At 43.3% G+C, this 19,592-nt stretch overlaps 1 protein-coding gene across 1 annotated transcript in view; it reads left to right on the top strand.

Annotated features, from left to right (window-relative positions):
• Positions 1 to 19,592, top strand: part of MICU2 (mitochondrial calcium uptake 2) — a 342,067-nt gene that overhangs the window by 245,246 nt on the left and 77,229 nt on the right. The window contains exon 4 of the mRNA XM_069759113.1: positions 502 to 577. Coding sequence (XP_069615214.1) covers positions 502 to 577 — 76 coding nt within the window. The remainder of the gene's footprint in view (positions 1 to 501; positions 578 to 19,592) is intronic.

The following is a 19,592-nucleotide window of genomic DNA, read 5'->3' as shown; positions in this document are numbered from 1 at the left end:
GTACACCGCTGCTAGTTGTTAAAGCAGCCTTCATTAAGGTTCACTCATGTCATTATAGGAGGCAGTTACCTAATTATCCTCTGGTTCTCACTGCTCATTTGTAGGACACCTAGTAATCATTCTGCCTTTGCTGTAATGGAAAATAGCTGTCCGTGCACTTTATTCCCGATCAGCCTCTGAAAGTAAAGGGTTCATACACTACTGTAGGCGGTTTGTGAGAGCAGTGAGCCAATGGGAAGCCAGGGGGCGTGTCTCAGACTACCACCGACGTCCTCTGGACATTGTAGCTGAGCTGTAGTCACCGATCACAGCTCTGCTCTAATAAAGAGGGCGAGACCCGAGGAAAATAGATAGCATGCAAGCATCTCCTAGTCGTGCTAACTCACATGTCGTTTTCAGGGTCATGACTTGGGACAGTTGCTTTAAGCATGTATCTGTCATTGTTATTGTGCAGCGTGTTTCTATTCTAAGATGTAAGGATATTTTTCTTCTGTTCTGTAGGAATTTGATGCGATGATCTCTCGGGCAGCGAAGGCAAAACAAGGTCCAAAATTTTTCCGAGACTTAGGTGATAATGGTGAGTTTTGCCTAACTGAATAAAGTGAATGACAGCGGCAGCATCAGCACATTACATACAGGCATGGCTGAAAGTCTTAGCACCCTTGACATTGCTCCAGAAAATAAAGTAAGAGAATGATTACAGTTACACATGTTTTGTTATACACATGTTTATTTCCTTTATGTGTATGGGGAAAACACAGAAAAAAAAATAGAAAATTGGACGTAATTTCTCACAAAACCCCAATAATGGGCCGGACAAAATTATTGACACCCTCCACTTCATATTTTGTTGCACGCCCTTTGGAATAAATAACTGCACTCCATTACTTCCTATAACCATATAGAAGCTTCTTACATGTCTCATCTGGAATTTTGGACCACTTATTTTGCAAACTGTTCCATGTCGCTCATATTTTAAGGCGCCTTCTCCCATCATACTTAATTTTCTGGAACAATTTCAAGGGTGCCAACACTTTCGGCCATGACTGCAGTTATATATTCGAACATTTTTATAGCAATTGCATATGTGTTCCAAAGCGTGAAACTGCATATGTCCTCAGATTTTACAAATCAAACTCCATACATTTTTACATAAATCCTCTAGACCTGATGAGACTGGTGTACTTACGGTAGTTTGAAAATCCGTGTCAAAATGGTGGTATAAACCTGATTCTTGGAATTTGCATTTTATTGGACATTGAAACTTTAAACAGAAGTATACTGCCATTATAACTCAGATTTTCAAAGTAAGTACATCTGTCTCATTAGGTCTAAGAGATCTGTTTAGTGGTCAGTGCAGTTTATATTGTGAATTCTGGTGGCAGATGCACTTTAGATCTTGTTCTGCTGCTGTGGTACGAACGTATTCTCTAAGTAACAGGCAACGAAGCATCCGATCAGGAGAAATGGAGAAGTGTGGGGCAATTCTCAGCTTCACTTCAGTGTAAAAAAAAATACAAATAAACTGTCCACAATGAACAATGCTATCTATAAGTTATCGGCCCCAGCAGCTGTCACATGTAGATATTGTACATAGCAGAACACCACAGCGCCCCACACCATTTTGTGGCCACTTCTGGGTACTACAGATCAGCTTCTATTGAATTCCGTATTCATTCCACTCCATACATTGTTTATTTCCGGCCCTGGCTAAGGTGGTAATGGCTGGTCAGTGGAGAGGCCACGTGTCCGGAGCTCCACATATCTGATATAGCTATTTTAATGGTAGCTGATCAATATCATTGTAAAAGAAAACACTTAAAAAAAAAAAAAAAAAGGATTATGTATACAGTGGGGCAAAAAAGTATTTAGTCAGTCAGCAATAGTGCAAGTTCCACCACTTAAAAAGATGAGAGGTGTCTGTAATTTACATCATAGGTAGACCTCAACTATGGGAGACAAACTGAGAAATAAAAATCCAGAAAATCACATTGTCTGTTTTTTTAACAATTTATTTGCATATTATGGTGGAAAATAAGTATTTGGTCAGAAACAAACAATCAAGATTTCTGGCTCTCACAGACCTGTAACTTCTTCTTTAAGAGTCTCCTCTTTCCTCCACTCATTACCTGTAGTAATGGCACCTGTTTAAACTTGTTATCAGTATAAAAAGACACCTGTGCACACCCTCAAACAGTCTGACTCCAAACTCCACTATGGTGAAGACCAAAGAGCTGTCAAAGGACACCAGAAACAAAATTGTAGCCCTGCACCAGGCTGGGAAGACTGAATCTGCAATAGCCAACTAGCTTGGAGTGAAGAAATCAACAGTGGGAGCAATAATTAGAAAATGGAAGACATACAAGACCACTGATAATCTCCCTCGATCTGGGGCTCCACGCAAAATCCCACCCCGTGGGGTCAGAATGATCACAAGAACGGTGAGCAAAAATCCCAGAACCACGCGGGGGGACCTAGTGAATGAACTGCAGAGAGCTGGGACCAATGTAACAAGGCCTACCATAAGTAACACACTACGCCACCATGGACTCAGATCCTGCAGTGCCAGACGTGTCCCACTGCTTAAGCCAGTACATGTCCGGGCCCGTCTGAAGTTTGCTAGAGAGCATTTGGATGATCCAGAGGAGTTTTGGGAGAATGTCCTATGGTCTGATGAAACCCAACTGGAACTGTTTGGTAGAAACACAACTTGTCATGTTTGGAGGAAAAAGAATACTGAGTTGCATCCATCAAACACCATACCTACTGTAAAGCATGGTGGTGGAAACATCATGCTTTGGGGCTGTTTCTCTGCAAAGGGGCCAGGACGACTGATCCGGGTACATGAAAGAATGAATGGGGCCATGTATCGTGAGATTTTGAGTGCAAACCTCCTTCCATCAGCAAGGGCATTGAAGATGAAACGTGGCTGGGTCTTTCAACATGACAATGATCCAAAGCACACCGCCAGGGCAACGAAGGAGTGGCTTCGTAAGAAGCATTTCAAGGTCCTGGAGTGGCCTAGCCAGTCTCCAGATCTCAACCCTATAGAAAACCTTTGGAGGGAGTTGAAAGTCCGTGTTGCCAAGCGAAAAGCCAAAAACATCACTGCTCTAGAGGAGATCTGCATGGAGGAATGGGCCAACATACCAACAACAGTGTGTGGCAACCTTGTGAAGACTTACAGAAAACGTATGACCTCTGTCATTGCCAACAAAGGATATATTACAAAGTATTGAGATGAAATTTTGTTTCTGACCAAATACTTATTTTCCACCATAATATGCAAATAAAATGTTAAAAAAACAGACAATGTGATTTTCTGGATTTTTTTTTCTCAGTTTGTCTCCCATATTTGAGGTCTACCTATGATGTAAATTACAGACGCCTCTCATCTTTTTAAGTGGTGGAACTTGCACTATTGCTGACTGACTAAATACTTTTTTGCCCCACTGTACCATACCAAGAGCGGCAAGAATTGGAGACTGCTCCTGCTTTCTGATGGGTCTCTCCTTCTGTGTGTGTATAGGGAGAGACCTGTCAGTCTTGGGGAGTGGGCGGGGAGAAGCCGCCTCTTGGACTAGTCATCTTGTCCCTGCCTACTCAGCTAGTCTGATGGGTCTCTCCTTCTGTGTGTGTGTATAGGGAGAGACCTGTCAATCTTGGGGAGTGGGCGGGGAGAAGCCGCCTCTTGGACTAGCCATCTTGTCCCTGCCTAGTCAGCTAGTCTGATGGGTCTCTCCTTCTGTGTGTGTGTATAGGGAGAGACCTGTCAATCTTGGGGAGTGGGCGGGGAGAAGCCGCCTCTTGGACTAGTCATCTTGTCCCTGCCTACTCAGCTAGTCTGATGGGTCTCTCCTTCTGTGTGTGTATAGGGAGAGACCTGTCAGTCTTGGGGAGTGGGCGGGGAGAAGCCGCCTCTTGGACTAGCCATCTTGTCCCTGCCTACTCAGCTAGTCTGATGGGTCTCTCCTTCTGTGTGTGTGTATAGGGAGAGACCTGTCAATCTTGGGGAGTGGGCGGGGAGAAGCCGCCTCTTGGACTAGTCATCTTGTCCCTGCCTACTCAGCTAGTCTGATGGGTCTCTCCTTCTGTGTGTGTATAGGGAGAGACCTGTCAATCTTGGGGAGTGGGCGGGGAGAAGCCGCCTCTTGGACTAGCCATCTTGTCCCTGCCTACTCAGCTAGTCTGATGGGTCTCTCCTTCTGTGTGTGTGTATAGGGAAAGACCTGTCAATCTTGGGGAGTGGGCGGGGAGAAGCCGCCTCTTGGACTAGCCATCTTGTCCCTGCCTACTCAGCTAGTCTGATGGGTCTCTCCTTCTGTGTGTGTGTATAGGGAAAGACCTGTCAATCTTGGGGAGTGGGCGGGGAGAAGCCGCCTCTTGGACTAGCCATCTTGTCCCTGCCCAGTGTAAAGAATATTTTCTTTGAAATGTTGCAGCTTTTCAGAGAAAAACGTACATGTCTGTAACGCGGAGCCGCCGGTGTCTAATTCCTGCTGCTCTAGTTCAACAGCAGGAACCAGCCGACAGGACCCCTTTAAGGACCTGTCTTTATATTTTGATATAAAATGTGCCCCTTTTTTTTTTTTTAGCCCTATTCTTAATATTTAGGCAATCTGACAAGCATCAGGATCTACACATCTCTTGGATCCTTGAAATAAATAAAAAAAAAAAAAAATGAAAACTGCTTGTGTAATTTCTTGCTTGTGTTTGCAGCACAGGGTCACTGCTTGCCCAGATGAAGATCTAACACAATTGTCGGGATGAGGAAGCTGCAGGCAAAGTCCAACAATCTGTGGTTGCTTTTGGGTTTTTTTCATTTACATGGCTGTTTCTGTGTACATCCATGATTTGTCACGTTTTGTCCCTGAGCTCTGTTTCTTAAATGGGTTTTCTGCAGTGAACATACGTATACAGCATACGTATAGAGCATACATATACTTTTCAAGTTTCTATCCAGGCCTTTTTTTCTTGTGTTTCTGTATGACCCCGGACATTGACATTCGTAACGTACTTGGGCTACTAATATGGTGGATGACGGCAAGCCGCAAGATGTGGGCCGGCTGCAGATACGCCCACTACACGCACATGCATTCTTATTACTGACCTTTTGTAGTATTGAAGGAGATCTGTGACCAGATGTCACTATTCAGCTTGCATACCATATTAAATAGATCTCTGACTTGATAAGGCTGGTGTACTTACTTTGAAAATGTATTTTCCAATAGCTGTGTAATTCTTTTTGTGAGTTTTGCCCCTTGATATTTTTAAAGAAACCTTTTTACCAGTCCATTTTTTATTTATTTTACTTGTTTATATAGCACAATTATTTCCACAGCACTTTACAGGCATCATCATCAATGTCCCCATTGGGGCTCACAATATACATTCCTTAACAGTATGTCTTTGGAGTGTGGGAAGAAATTGAAGGAAACCCACACAAACACGGAGAGAACATACAAACTCCTTGCAGATGTTGTCCTTTGGTGGGATTTGAACCCAGGACCCCAATGCTGTAAAGCAACAGTGATCCCAATGCTGCAAAGCAACAGTGCTAACCACTGAGCCACCATGCTGCCCTTTCTAGCTGAATTGCTCATTTTACTATATGTATTATTTGTCCAATATGAAATGGATTTTCAAAGTAAGTACACCAGTCTTCTAAGGTTAGAGATCTTTTTACTGTTACCTGTGGTGATACATCCCCTTTAACACAAAGCTGACTGCTTATTGCAGGCGCTTATATTGCTGTGGCTGCAGAGCTGTGTTGCAGAGCTGAGCTTTGATTGAAAACCCCTTTAAATGCGCTGCATGCCTGTTCTCCTGTTGTTCATGTCTTTTGGTCAGGAAACTATTGCCGACGCACAAAGTCTGAGTATTATATGTTTTTGCATTGCTGGTGTCATCAGATATATGACGTGTTCATGACATACGGTACAGACCAAAAGTTTGGACACATCTTCTCATTTAAAGATTTTTCTGTATTTTCATGACTATGAAAATTGTACTTTCACACTGAAGGCATCAAAACTATGAATTAACACATGTGGAATTATATACTTAACAAAAAAGTGTGAAACAACTGAAAATATGTCTTATATTCTAGGTTCTTCAAAGTAGCCACCTTTTGCTTTGATGACTGCTTTGCACACTCTTGGCATTCTCTTGATGAGCTTCAAGAGGTAGTCACCGGGAATGGTCTTCAAACAATCTTGATGGAGTTCCCAGAGATGCTTAGCACTTGTTGGCCCTTTTGCCTTCACTCTGCGGTCCAGCTCACCCCAAACCATCTCGATTGGGTTCAGGTCTGGCGTAGCACCCCATCACGCTCCTTCTTGGTCAAATAGCCCTTACACAGCCTGGAGGTGTGTTTGGGGTCATTGTCCTGTTGAAAAATTAATGATAGTCCAACTAAACGCAAACCGGATGGAATAGCATGCCGCTGTAAGAGGCTGTGGTAGCCATGCTGGTTCACTATGCCTTCAATTTTGAATAAATCCCCAACAGTGTCACCAGCAAAGCACCCCCACACCATCACACCTCCTCCTCCATGCTTCACGGTGGGAACCAGGCATGTAGAGTCCATCCGTTCACCTTTTCTGCGTCGCACAAAGACACGGTGGTTGGAACCAAAGATCTCAAATTTGGACTCATCAGAACAAAGCAGAGATTTCCACTGGTCTAATGTCCATTCCTTGTGTTCTTTAGCCCAAACAAGTCTCTTCTGCGTGTTGCCTGTCCTTAGCAGTGGTTTCCTAGCAGCTATTTTACCATGAAGGCCTGCTGCACAAAGCCTCCTCTTAACAGTTGTTGTAGAGATGTGTCTGCTGCTAGAACTCTGTGTGGCATTGACCTGGTCTCTAATCTGAATTGCTGTTAACCTGCGATTTCTGAGGCTGGTGACTCGGATAAACTTATCCTCAGAAGCAGAGGTGACTCTTGGTCTTCCTTTCCTGGGGCGGTCCTCATGTGAGCCAATTTCTTTGTAGCGCTTGATGGTTTTTGCCACTGCACTTGGGGACACTTTCAGAGTTTTCCCAATTTTTCGGACTGACTGACCTTTATTTCTTAAAGTAATGATGACCACTCGTTTTTCTTTACTTAGCTGCTTTTTTGCCATAATACAAATTGTAACAGTCTATTCAGTAGGACTATCAGCTGTGTATCCACCAGACTTCTGCTCAACACAACTGATGGTCCCAACCCCATTTATAAGGCAAGATATCCAACTTATTAAACCTGACAGGGCACACCTGTGAAGTGAAAACCATTAACGGTGACTACCTCTTGAAGCTCATCAAGAGAATGCCAAGAGTGTACAAAGCAGTCATCAAAGCAAAAGGTGGCTACTTTGAAGAACCTAGAATATAAGACATATTTTCAGTTGTTTCATACTTTTTTGTTAAGTATATAATTCCACGTGTTAATTCATAGTTTTGATGCCTTCAGTGTGAATGTACAATTTTCATAGTCATGAAAATACAGAAAAATCTTTAACTGAGAAGATGTGTCCAAACTTTTGGTCTGTACTGTATGAAATGGTCAGTAAAGCTAGTTTGAAATTTTGTCAACTTATAGTTATGGGAAGTAATAGTACTTAACCGCTTCACGACATGCGCCGTACTATTACTGCGCATGTAGTGTCTCCCCCTTTGATGTGGGCTCCGGCGCTGAGCCAACATCAAAGTCGCGACATATCAGCTGTTTTGTACAATAGCAATAGCGGCAGATGTAATCGCGATCCACCCGCCGCTATTAACTAGTTAAATGCCGCTGTCAAATGCTGACAGCGTCATTTAACTATGACTTCCGGCCATCGGGCCGGAAATGCGTGCATCACTGACCCCCGTCACATGATCGAGGGGCAGCAAACAATCAGAGGTCTCCTTAAGACCTCTATGGTTGTTGATGCCTGCCTGCTGTGAGCGCCACCCTGTGGTCGGCACTCATAGCAAGCCTGTAATTCTACTACATGGGGGCGATCTGATGATCGCTCCTATGTAGCTGAGCCGATCAGGTTGTGCCAGGTTCTAGCCTCACATAGAGGCTATTAAAGCATGGCAAAAGTAAAAAAAAAAAAAAGTTTAAAAAAATATGAAAAAAATAAAAAAATATAAAAGTTTAAATCACCCCCCTTTCACCCCATTCAAAATAAAGAAATAAAAAAAAATAAAACCTACACATATTTGGTATCGCCGCGTTCAGAATCGCCCGATCTATTAATTGAAAAAAAAAACATTAACCTGATCGCTAAATGGCGTAGCGAGAAAAAAATTCAAAACGCCAGAATTACGTTTTTTTGTGTCGCCGTGACATTGCATTAAAATGCAATAACGGGCGATCAAAAGAACATATTTGCACAGATGTGGTATCATTAAAAACGTCAGCTCGGCACGCAAAAAATAAGCCCTCAACCGACCCCAGATCACGAAAAATGTAAACGCTATGGGTATCGGAAAATGGCACAATTTTTTTTTTCTTTTAGCAAAGTTTGGATTTTTTTTTCACCACTTATATAAAAAAGACCCTAGACATGTTTGGTCTATATGAACTCATAATGACCTGGAGAATCACAATGACAGGTCAGTTTTAGCATTTAGTGAACCTAGCAAAAAAGCCAAGCAAAAAACAAGTGTGAGATTGCACTTTTTTTTTGCAATTTCACCGCACTTGGAATTTTTTTCCCCGTTTTCTAGTACAAGACATGGTAAAACCAATGGTGTCGTTCAAAAGTTCAACTCGTCCTGCAAAAAATAAGCCTTCACATGGCCATGTTGATGGAAAAATAAAAAAGTTATGGCTCTGGGAAGGAGGGGAGCGAAAAACGAAAAGCAAAAATGAAAAAGGGCTGCGGCGTTAAGGGGTTAAAAATATTAGTGTTAAAGAAATGTAGCCTAATGATCTTAAAGGGAATCTGTCAGTAGGATCAACCATCCTAAGTTGTTTATATGGACATGTAGGCCATAGGGAGCTGAATAAAATGAAACCCTGCAATCCGATGTCTTATTACAGAGAAATTCAAATTTTTCTTAATATGTAACTGAGCTGTTAAGATCTCTGGGCATATAAGAAAAAGGGATTTCTGTAGTATATGACATCAGATCACATATATCAAGGTATCATTTCATTCAGCTTCTTATAACCTACATGCCCATATAGATCCCTTTAAGACACTAACATTGAATTTGTACATTATTGATGGTTCAAAAGATTGGACATTTTCTTGAATTTTGTATTTGAGTTTGTATTATTCTTGTAAAAGGTCAATAAATACTAAAGTTAATATACCAACTTTACCCCCTTCCTGAACTAGAAGTTGTCATTTTTAGATCTTGTTTTTTTTCCACATGTTTACAGAGAGCAGTAACTTGTATTCTTCCATCCATACGGCTTACGTTTTGCAGGATGAGTTGAAGTTTTGAATGACACCATCCACATTGCCACACAGTGACTGGAAAATGGGGGATAAAATTCAGAGAGTAGTAAAATGTTTTTGTTTGTGTTTTTGTTTTGTAATTTTTTTGTATAATATTGAGGTGGGTATGATGATTTCATCAATTTTTATTCCATTAGTGGGGTAATGTAAGATGCCCAAAAAATGCCATTTTATGTTTTTCAATTTTTTCTTTTTGGCACTTGCTATATAAGGTAATTAATGTTATACATTAATAGACTTACCGTATATACTCGAGTATAAGCCGAGATTTTCAGCCCAAAATTTTGGGCTGAAAGTGCCCCTCTCGGCTTATACTCGAGTCACGGTGGGTGGCAGGGTCGGCGGGTGAGGGGGAGAGGGCGCTGAGGCATACTCACCTAGTCCCAGCGATCCTGACGCTGCCCCTGCCGTCACACTGTCTTCGGGTGCCGCAGTTCTTCCACTGTTCAGCGGTCACGTGTGACCGCTCATTAGAGAAATGAATATGGACTCCACTCCCATAGGGGTGAAGCCGCATATTCATTTCTCTAATCAGCGGTGCCGGTGACCGCTGATAGAGGAAGAACTGCGGCACCAAAGACCGTGTGACAGGCAGAGGGAGCGGGACGCCGTTAGCAGGTAAGTATGTAATATTCACCTGTCCACGTTCCACACGCCGGCGCCACTCTGTCTTCCCGGCGTCTCTCCGCTCTGACTGTTCAGGTCAGAGGGCGCGATGACGCATATAGTGTGCGCGGCGCCCTCTGCCTGATCAGTCAGAGCGGAGAGACGCCAAGACGAGACGCTGGGAGCTGCAAGCAGCGAGCTGAGTATGGCATTTTTTTTTTTATTGCAGCAGCAATGGCACAGCTTTATATGGCAGAGCTATGGGGCAATAATGAACGGTTCAGAGCACTATATGGCACAGCTATGGGGCAATAATGAACGGTGCAGAGCACTATATGGCACAGCTATGGGGCCATAATGAACAGTGCAGAGCACTATATGGCACAGCTATGGGGCCATAATGAACAGTGCAGAGCACTATATGGCACAGCTATGGGGCCATAATGAACAGTGCAGAGCACTATATGGCACAGCTATGGGGCCATAATGAACAGTGCAGAGCACTATATGGCACAGCTATGGGGCCATAATGAACGGTGCAGAGCACTATATGGCACAGCTATGGGGCCATAATGAACAGTGCAGAGCACTATATGGCACAGCTATGGGGCCATAATGAACGGTATGGAGCATCTATTTTTATTTTTGAAATTCACTGGTAGCTGCTGCATTTTCCACCCTAGGCTTATACACGAGTCAATAAGTTTTCCCAGTTTTTTGTGGCAAAATTAGGGGTCTCGGCTTATACTCAGGTCGGCTTATACTCGAGTATATACGGTATATTGCCGTGGCCATAAATTTCAAATATTTTTTTCTTCTCACCTCCATTATTTTTAAATTGGGGGAATAGGAGTGTGATTTACACTTTTTAAAATGCACTATAGTTAATATATATATATGTGTGTATGTATGTATATATATATATATATATATATATATATATATATATATATATATATATATATATATATATATATATATATATATATACTAGATGGCAGCCCGATTCTAAAGAATCGGGAGTCTAGAATCCATATATACTTGAAATTCGGCAGGAGCTTGAAGAGCAACGTCACTGGGCCCGCCTCCACGCAGTAGAAACTTGCTGTGAGGTAAAAATTCAAAAATCACACCAAAATGGCGGGCGGAGTGTGTCACAGTACGGCACGTTTCTGATTAGTCGCTCGCAGCAGGCGGCAACCAATCAGACACTGGACACTGTTGACGTCACTTATCTCCGGACATTAGCTCCGGACATTAGCTCCGGACATTAGCTCCGGACATTAGCTCCAGACATTAGCTCCGGACATTAGCTCCGGACATTAGCTCCGGACATTAGCTCCGGACAAAGCCACGGAAGTTGGCACAAATTGCAGGAAGTAGTATTCTAGGCAATTATATATAAGATATATATATATATATATATATATATATATATATAATTTTTATGTATCTTTTTTTTAAGTCTCCCTCGTGACCATTTGATTTCGTGTTCTGTATGCTATATACCGTACTTCAATACCTCAGTATCTTAGTATTTAGTGAAAAGTATTATCAGGCGTGCAGAGGCAAGGGAATAATTTAAATATTGGTGTCAGACATTGACAGCGGCATCTATTAATGGTTAAATACAGGGTGGAGCGCGGTAATTTGCTGATTTGGGAATGAAATAAAAAAATTATTATCATTAGAAAAATTTATTTTATATTTTAATTATACTGAACAGTAATGGAATTTTTAAATTACATGGTTTTAAATAGTGTATCTGGCAAATGTCGACCTTCGCTATCCACACACTGCTGCATACGTTTTCTGAAGTTTTCATGAACTCTAACAAGCATGTCCACTGGTATTCCGCCAATTTCAGCTTCAATATTGTTCCTTAGGTCTTCCAAGGTGTTGGGACGGTTGATATACACCTTAGACTTCAGGTAACCCCAAAGGAAAAAATCGCATGGGGCTAAATCTGGTGAGCGTGCTGGCCAGTTCACATCTCCCCTCAGAGATAAGCCGTCCAGGAAACATTTGCCTCAAACAATTCATGGTAACCCTCGCTGTGTGTGCAGTGGCACCATCCTGTTGGAACCATGTATCCTCTAGTTCCATTGCCTCAAGAGCCGGCTGAAAATAATCCTGTATCATAGACAAATACCGTTCGGAGTTCACAGTTATGGCACGACCATTATCCTGAAAAAAGTAAGGACCAATGATGCCTACTCGTGATATGGCGCACCACACAGTGACGCGGTCCGAATGCAGAGGTCTCTCGTGAACTTCTCTGGGGTTTGTTTCACTCCAGTAACGCATATTTTGTTTGTTTACACACCCACTGAGGTGAAAATGTGCCTCATCAGAAAAAAACACAATTGCGTCACGGGGTATCGTTGCTAACATGTCTTCACAAGAGGTCCGCCGTGTCAAATAGTCCCATGCTGACAAATGTTGGACCACGCACATTTTATACGGGTGAAAATTCAGTTCATCATGAAGAATCCGGTGGAGAGAACGTCTTGAAATGCCAAGAGCAAATGATTGCTTCCGAGCAGAGCGTTTCGGAGATTGCAGTACTGCTGCTCTAACTCTCTTGATGTTTTGTGGTGTTGTAATCCTTCTCTCAGGTCCCCTTCGTACACATGACACATTCCCTGCTGTTCTGAATGCATTCACCCAATTTACAATTGATTGCCGTCCAGGAACACGTCCGCATGGAGGAACAGCGAATTGTAAACGAAAAGCACGCTGCACTGCAATGATCGAGTGGGCATTTGAAAAATACGCTTCAACACAAAATGACCTCTCCTCACGTGTCCACTGCATGATGGCAACTGAAAGGCAGAGGAATACAAATCTCCCATCAGCCACTGTAAGCCACACCCACTCTCCCCTCTCTTCGACCGACAGTGCCGCCACAGCATGCAGTGCAAAAAAGCAAATTACCGCGATCCACCCTGTATTAGTGATCGACGGCTCCAGAAGCTGCTATTCATCAGTTGCCACCTGTGCAGTGCAGCCGGCACTCACTGTGCTTCATACACCCGCACCATACATAGGATGTGTTTATGCTTCCTGCTTCAGGAAGGGGTTAATTTCCTCCTTTTTGTTCCCTATGTTTGTCTCCTGTTATAATTAAAATTGAGAAATATCTAATGAAATCCTTCGTTTCAGGCGTTGAGTCATGTCTCCTCCTTGTCCTGTCAGTTTGCTGTAAGACAACTGTCTGCAGCAGAAGCCTCTCCCCTTCTGTAATGTCTGCAACAAGAAAAAAAATCACTTAGCTAAAGGGGTGGGCATCTGAAGATGTTACTGATCGTCACCTCTGTACGATGAAAGTTGCCCGTGCCGTCAGAAGAAACACTATAGAGTCTATCGAACTGAAAACAGTTAATATCTGGCCGCCCATGTAACAGAATAGGCGTTCATTATTATACAGGGTTCCCCTTTCTTCCACCCATCTGCGCATATTTAAATTTCACACTAGGAAAGGTCACAAATTAGTCAGCGGTCTATAGATAAATGCGGTGTCAGTTTACACAAGACTAATCCTATAATTATAAAATATATCTGCAAGGCAATTTATTTCCTAGCAAGAAAAAAAAAATTATTTTCTTTCGGAAGAAAAAAAAAGAAATCTTTGTTGTCAGAACGATTATGATGGAGTAATAGTGTAAATGGACGCCGGCGCCCTCCTCCTACTGTACCGAGCCTGCTGTTCTGCGCATCAACAAGGTCGTGTTCTTCTTAAGCAAACAGAATTCTATATCGAGCAATTATGTCTTTTCTGAAATGAAACTTCACCGTCGGACACAGCCAGTATACAGCAGGGGCACATCTACAGTGGATTGAGAAAGTATTCAGTCCCTGTCTTTTTACCTATTTTGCTATATTACTACTTGTATTTAATTTTTTTTGTGATGTTGGTGAAGTGAGAAAAATATAGGCATTGATTTAATTTACGGGATCAAATAACTAAAAATTGGCATGTGCATATGTATTCACCCCTTTTGCTATGAAGCCCCTAAAAATTTCTGGTGCAAGCAATTCCCTTTATAAGTCACATGCTTAGTGACAGGGAGTCCACCTGTGTGCAATCTAAGTGTCCCATGTCCTTCAGTATATACACTTTACCTTTTCTGAACGGCCATAGAGGCTGCAACACCATTAACAAGAGTAAAGGTACCTTCACACTAAACGACGCTGCAGCGATACCGACAACGATCCGGATCGCTGCAGCGTCACTGTTTGGTCGCTGGAGAGCTGTCACACAGACAGCTCTCCAGCGACCAACGATGCCGGTAACCAGGGTAAACATCGGGTTACTAAGCGCAGGGCCGCGCTTAGTAACCCGATGTTTACCCTGGTTACCATCCTAAAAGTAAAAAAAACAAACGCTTCATACTTACCTTCCGCTGTCTGTCCCCGGCGCTGTGCTTCTCTGTACTGGCTGTGAGCGCAGCGGCCGGAAAGCACAGCGGTGACGTCACCGCTCTGCTTTCCGGCCGCTGTGCTCACAGTGAGTGCAGGAAAGCAGAGCGCCGGGGACAGACAGCGGAAGGTAAGTATGAAGCGTTTGTTTTTTTTACTTTTAGGATGGTAACCAGGGTAAACATCGGGTTACTAAGCGTGGCCCTGCGCTTAGTAACCCGATGTTTACCCTGGTTACCAGCGAAGACATCGCTGAATCGGTGTCACACACGCCGATTCAGCGATGTCAGCGGGAGAGCCAGCGACGAAATAAAGTTCTGGCCTTCTAGCCCCGACCAACGACATCACAGCAGGGGCCTGATCGCTGCTGCATGTCACACTGGACGATATCGCTACCGAGGACGCTGCAACGTCACGGATCGCTAGCGATATCGTTTAGTGTGAAGGTACCTTAACCACTAACCAAACACCATGAAACAAGAGGAGCCACTCACCAAACACCATGAAGCAAGAGGCACCACTAACCAAACACCATGATGCAAGAGGTACCACTAACTAAACACCATGAAACATGAGGCACCACTAACCAAACACCATGAAACAAGAGGCACCACTAACCAAACACCATGAAACAAGATACACCACTAACCAAACACCATGAAACAAGAGGCACCACTAACCAAACACCATGAAACAAGAGGCACCACTAACCAAACACCATGAAGCAAGAGGCACCACTAACCAAACATCATGAAACAAGAGGCACCACTAACCAAACACCATGAAACAAGAGGCACCACTAACCAAACACCATGAAACAAGAGGCACCACTAACCAAACACCATGAAACAAGAGGCACCACTAACCAAACACCATGAAACAGGAGGCACCACTAAACAAACACCATGAAACAAGAGGCACCACTAACCAAACACCATGAAACAAGAGGCACCACTAACCAAACACCATGAAACAGGAGGCACCACTAAACAAACACCATGAAACAAGAGGCACCACTAACAAAACACCATGAAGCAAGAGGCACCACTAACCAAACAACACCATGAAGACCAAGGAGATCTCCAAACAAGTCAAGGACAAAGTTGTTGAGAAGTACAAGTCAGTGTTGGGTTTTAAAAAAATATTCCAGTCTCTGATGATCCCCGGAGCACCATCAAATCCATTATCACCAAATGGAAAGAAGATGGTAGCACAACAAACCTGCCAAGAGAGGGCCACCCTCCAAAAGATCATCCTGGGCAATAAGAGCATTAATGAGAGAGGCAGCACAGAGACTAAAGGTAACCCCTGAAGGAGCTGCAGAGTTCTCAAACAGAGACTGAAGTATCTGTCCATACGACCACAATAAGATGTACACTCCATAGAGGTGGGTTTTATGGAAGAGTGGGCAGAAAAAAAGTATTATAAAAATAGCAGTTTACTTACATACAAAAATTGTAAGGCTCCTTTTCAGGTTGCCAAAAGATATGTGGAAGACTCCCCAAATGTATGGAGGAAGGTGCTGTTGTCAGATGAGACCAAAATTGAAATTTGTGGCCACCAAGGTAGACATCATGTCAGGTGACAAACCAACACAGCTCATCACCCCAAGACCACCATCCCCACAGTGAAACATGTGGTCACGTAATCATGCCGTGGGGATGTTTTTCGGCAGCAGGAATAGGCAAAAATCTCAGTGGCCAGATGTGTAAGGCTCATAGAGACTTTTCCAAAGCGACTTCCAGATGTAATTGCTATAAAAGGAGGCTCTACATAGTACTGACTTTAGAGTGGTGACTAGTTATACACACTGAAATTTTGCTGTTTGCTTCACAATGAAAAGAAAACAAACAAAATGTTCACAGTTGTAGGCATGACCTTAACATGAACTGATGCAAAGCCTCAAATATTTGCAATCCACTGTATATGATTATCTCAGCACAGGAACATTTTTTTAAACGCATTTTTAAACGCATACATGTGCTGAAATTATTATTTCAACATCTCTTGTTTAAAATCAACTTTAAAATTAACTTTGTTCTTTGGAAAAACTTTTTAAGCCTAGATGTGTACTTCTTATTCTGTGAAGAAAACTTTTCTGTAAATAAGACTTCTCATTTTCATCACAGACCGGATTACATTGACAGAAAACACCTCTATATACACCAGATAACACAGGAGCCACCATTCACAATAGGTCACGTCACAGCTCACCCCTCCTTCCCCTATGCAATGAATGAAATATAACACCTCTATATACAGCATGTAGCACCAGATCCACCATTCACAATATTTGATGTCACATTTCACCTCCTCTATAATGACTTATAACACTTCTATATACAGTTTATAACCTAGTACCCACCATTTACAATAGGTAATGTCACTGCTCACCTCCTCCTCCTCTACAATGAAAAATAACACCTGTGCAGTTATGGACGAAAGTGTTGGCACTCTCAACTTATTTGGTTGCACACCCTTTGGAATAATTAACTGCAATCAATCACTTCCTATACCCAGCAACCAGCTTCTTACACCTCTTAGATGGAATTTTGGACCACTGTTCTTTTACAAACTGCTCCAGGTCTCTCATATTTCAAGGGCGCCTTCTCCCAACAGCAATTTTAAGATCTCTCCACAGATGTTCAATGGGATTTAGATTCGGACTCCTTGCTAACACGTCAGAACTCTCCAGCGCTTTGTTTCCATCCATTTCTGGGTGCCTCTTAAAGTATGATTGGGGTCAATGTTCTGCTGGAAGACCCATGACCTAGGATGCAAATTCAGCTTTCTGACACTGGACACTACATTGTGACCCAAAATCCTTTGGTAATCTTCAGATTTCATGATGCCTTGGTCACAATCAAGGCACCCAGTGCCATAGGCAGCACAACAACCTCAAAACATCTTTGATACTCCACCATATTTGACTGTAGGTACTTTGTTCCTTTCTTTATCCTCCTGGGTCTCCTTGCCATAGTGTTTCATTTCTTTCAAATGTCGACAATTCACGCTGACACTGTTGCATACTGAGCCTGCAGGACAACTTGAATTTCTTTGGAACTTGCTTAGGGCTGCTTATCCATCATCCGGACTATCCTACGTTGCAACTGTTCATCAACTTTTCTCTGCCGTCCATGTCCAGGGAGATTAGCTACAGTGTCATGGGTTGTAAACTTCTTTTGCACTGTTGAAAAAAGAAAGATTTCAGCCTTGAGATTGTTTATATTTTTCAACAGTTTTGGTTCTCAAGTCCTCAGACCGTTCTCTTCTCCTCTTTCTGTTCTCCATGCTTCATGTGTCACACACAGAAACACAATGCAAAGATTGAGTCATCTTCTCTTTTTATCTGGTTTCAGGGGTGATTTTTTTTATATTGCCCACACCTGTTACTTCCTACAGGTGAGTTTGTATGGTGGATCCTGTTATGTCACAGCTCACCTCCTCCTCCCTCCTGTACAATAACTGATAACACTTCTATACACAGGATCTACCATGCACAATAGATCATGTCACAGCTCACCTTCTCCTTCTTTCAAAATGACCTTTGTCCAGATTAGAGCATGACAGGGTCTGAGTCCATCTCTTGCTACTAATGACCATGTAAAGATTCCTTATATTAGGCCTAGCGGCCATTGTGACATTTGCAAACAAAAAAAATGTATTTGTATTAGTGCATATAATATGTATAGTGAATGAAAGCTTCAAGTTAAAGACCTTATTTAAACTTTGTGGCTACATGTCATCCCCACCAGAAGAGGATGCCAGGAAAGTGGCCGTGGACCTGTTCTTTGCTACGGAGGAGTCGCGGGGATCAGTAGGAGAATATAGAACTTGTTCTTTTATCTTTGGGCTGTGGAGTCGACATCTGACGTTGATGGGACGGTGTAGATATACATCGGCAAGTTAGATGATCCATATACAAGTCCTTTACCCCTTGTCAGGTGCGTCAGGCGTCTCGAGGATGTGCGCTCCCCTGATCCACCAGCAGCGACTTTCCTAAACTGTAAATCTTTGTGCTGTAGGAACAGACATTCCTGCTGCAGATTGGCCGGTGCTGACATCTCTTTTCACTGCCGCACACATCAAAGCCAGGCTGTGGGTAATACATTTTATATTTCCTCGTGCCCCATACAACTGAAAATATACAAATCACCACACTTGGCTTCACTGTTTATATATTGCAGCATGTTTTCTTATATAACGGCCATGGGAGAGCGTGTGTCTGACAGCCAGACATATTGACGTATTAATAATTCCTTTTTCCTACTTAAAGGGAACCCGTCAGCTGCTTTTTAGTTTTTGAATTGCTTTATTTGCTATGGAGACATTTTTATTTTTTTTATAACTTACCCCTTTGTGGTACCAATAGCGTAGTTTACCCATGGAAAGGAAATTTTAACCTCTTCCACACCATATCCAAATGAATGGAGAAGTGTCCGCTGGGCGGGAACAACAAAGTGTCTTGTGATCTTCAGTCCTATTTCTACCATCTTCAGGTAGGTTCACTCTACTGATTTCTCCACATGTGAGAAAAATGGTCCAATTTTTCTGATCAGACTTAGATGAGACATCCATCAGACGTAGGTGAGACCTCAGTCGGGGGCGTAGGCGAGACCTCAGTTGGGGGTGTAGGCGAGACCTCAGTTGGGGGTGTAGACGAGACCTCAGTTGGGGGTGTAGACAAGACCTCAGTCAGGGGCGTAGGCGAGATCTGTGGGGGGCGTTGGCGAGACCTCAGTCGGTGGCGTAGGCGAGACCTCAGTCGGGGCGTAGGCGGGACCTCAGTTGGGGGTGTAGACAAGACCTCAGTCGGGGGCGTAGGCGAGACCTCAGTCGGGGGCGTAGGTGAGACCTCAGTCCGGGGCCTAGGCGAGATCTCAGTCGGGGGTGTAGGCGAGACCTCAGTCGGGGCGTAGGCGAGACCTCAGTCGGGGCGTAGGCGGGACCTCAGTTGGGGGTGTAGACAAGACCTCAGTCGGGGGCGTAGGCGAGACCTCAGTCGGGGGCGTAGGTGAGACCTCAGTCCGGGGCCTAGGCGAGATCTCAGTCGGGGGTGTAGGCGAGACCTCAGTCGGGCGTAGGTTAGACCTAAATCGGGGGCGTAGGTTAGACCTAAATCGGG

This window comes from Ranitomeya imitator, chromosome 3, assembly GCF_032444005.1.
Source record: "Ranitomeya imitator isolate aRanImi1 chromosome 3, aRanImi1.pri, whole genome shotgun sequence".
Taxonomy (NCBI): domain Eukaryota; kingdom Metazoa; phylum Chordata; class Amphibia; order Anura; family Dendrobatidae; genus Ranitomeya; species Ranitomeya imitator.
This window is presented reverse-complemented; position numbering and strand designations above follow the sequence as displayed.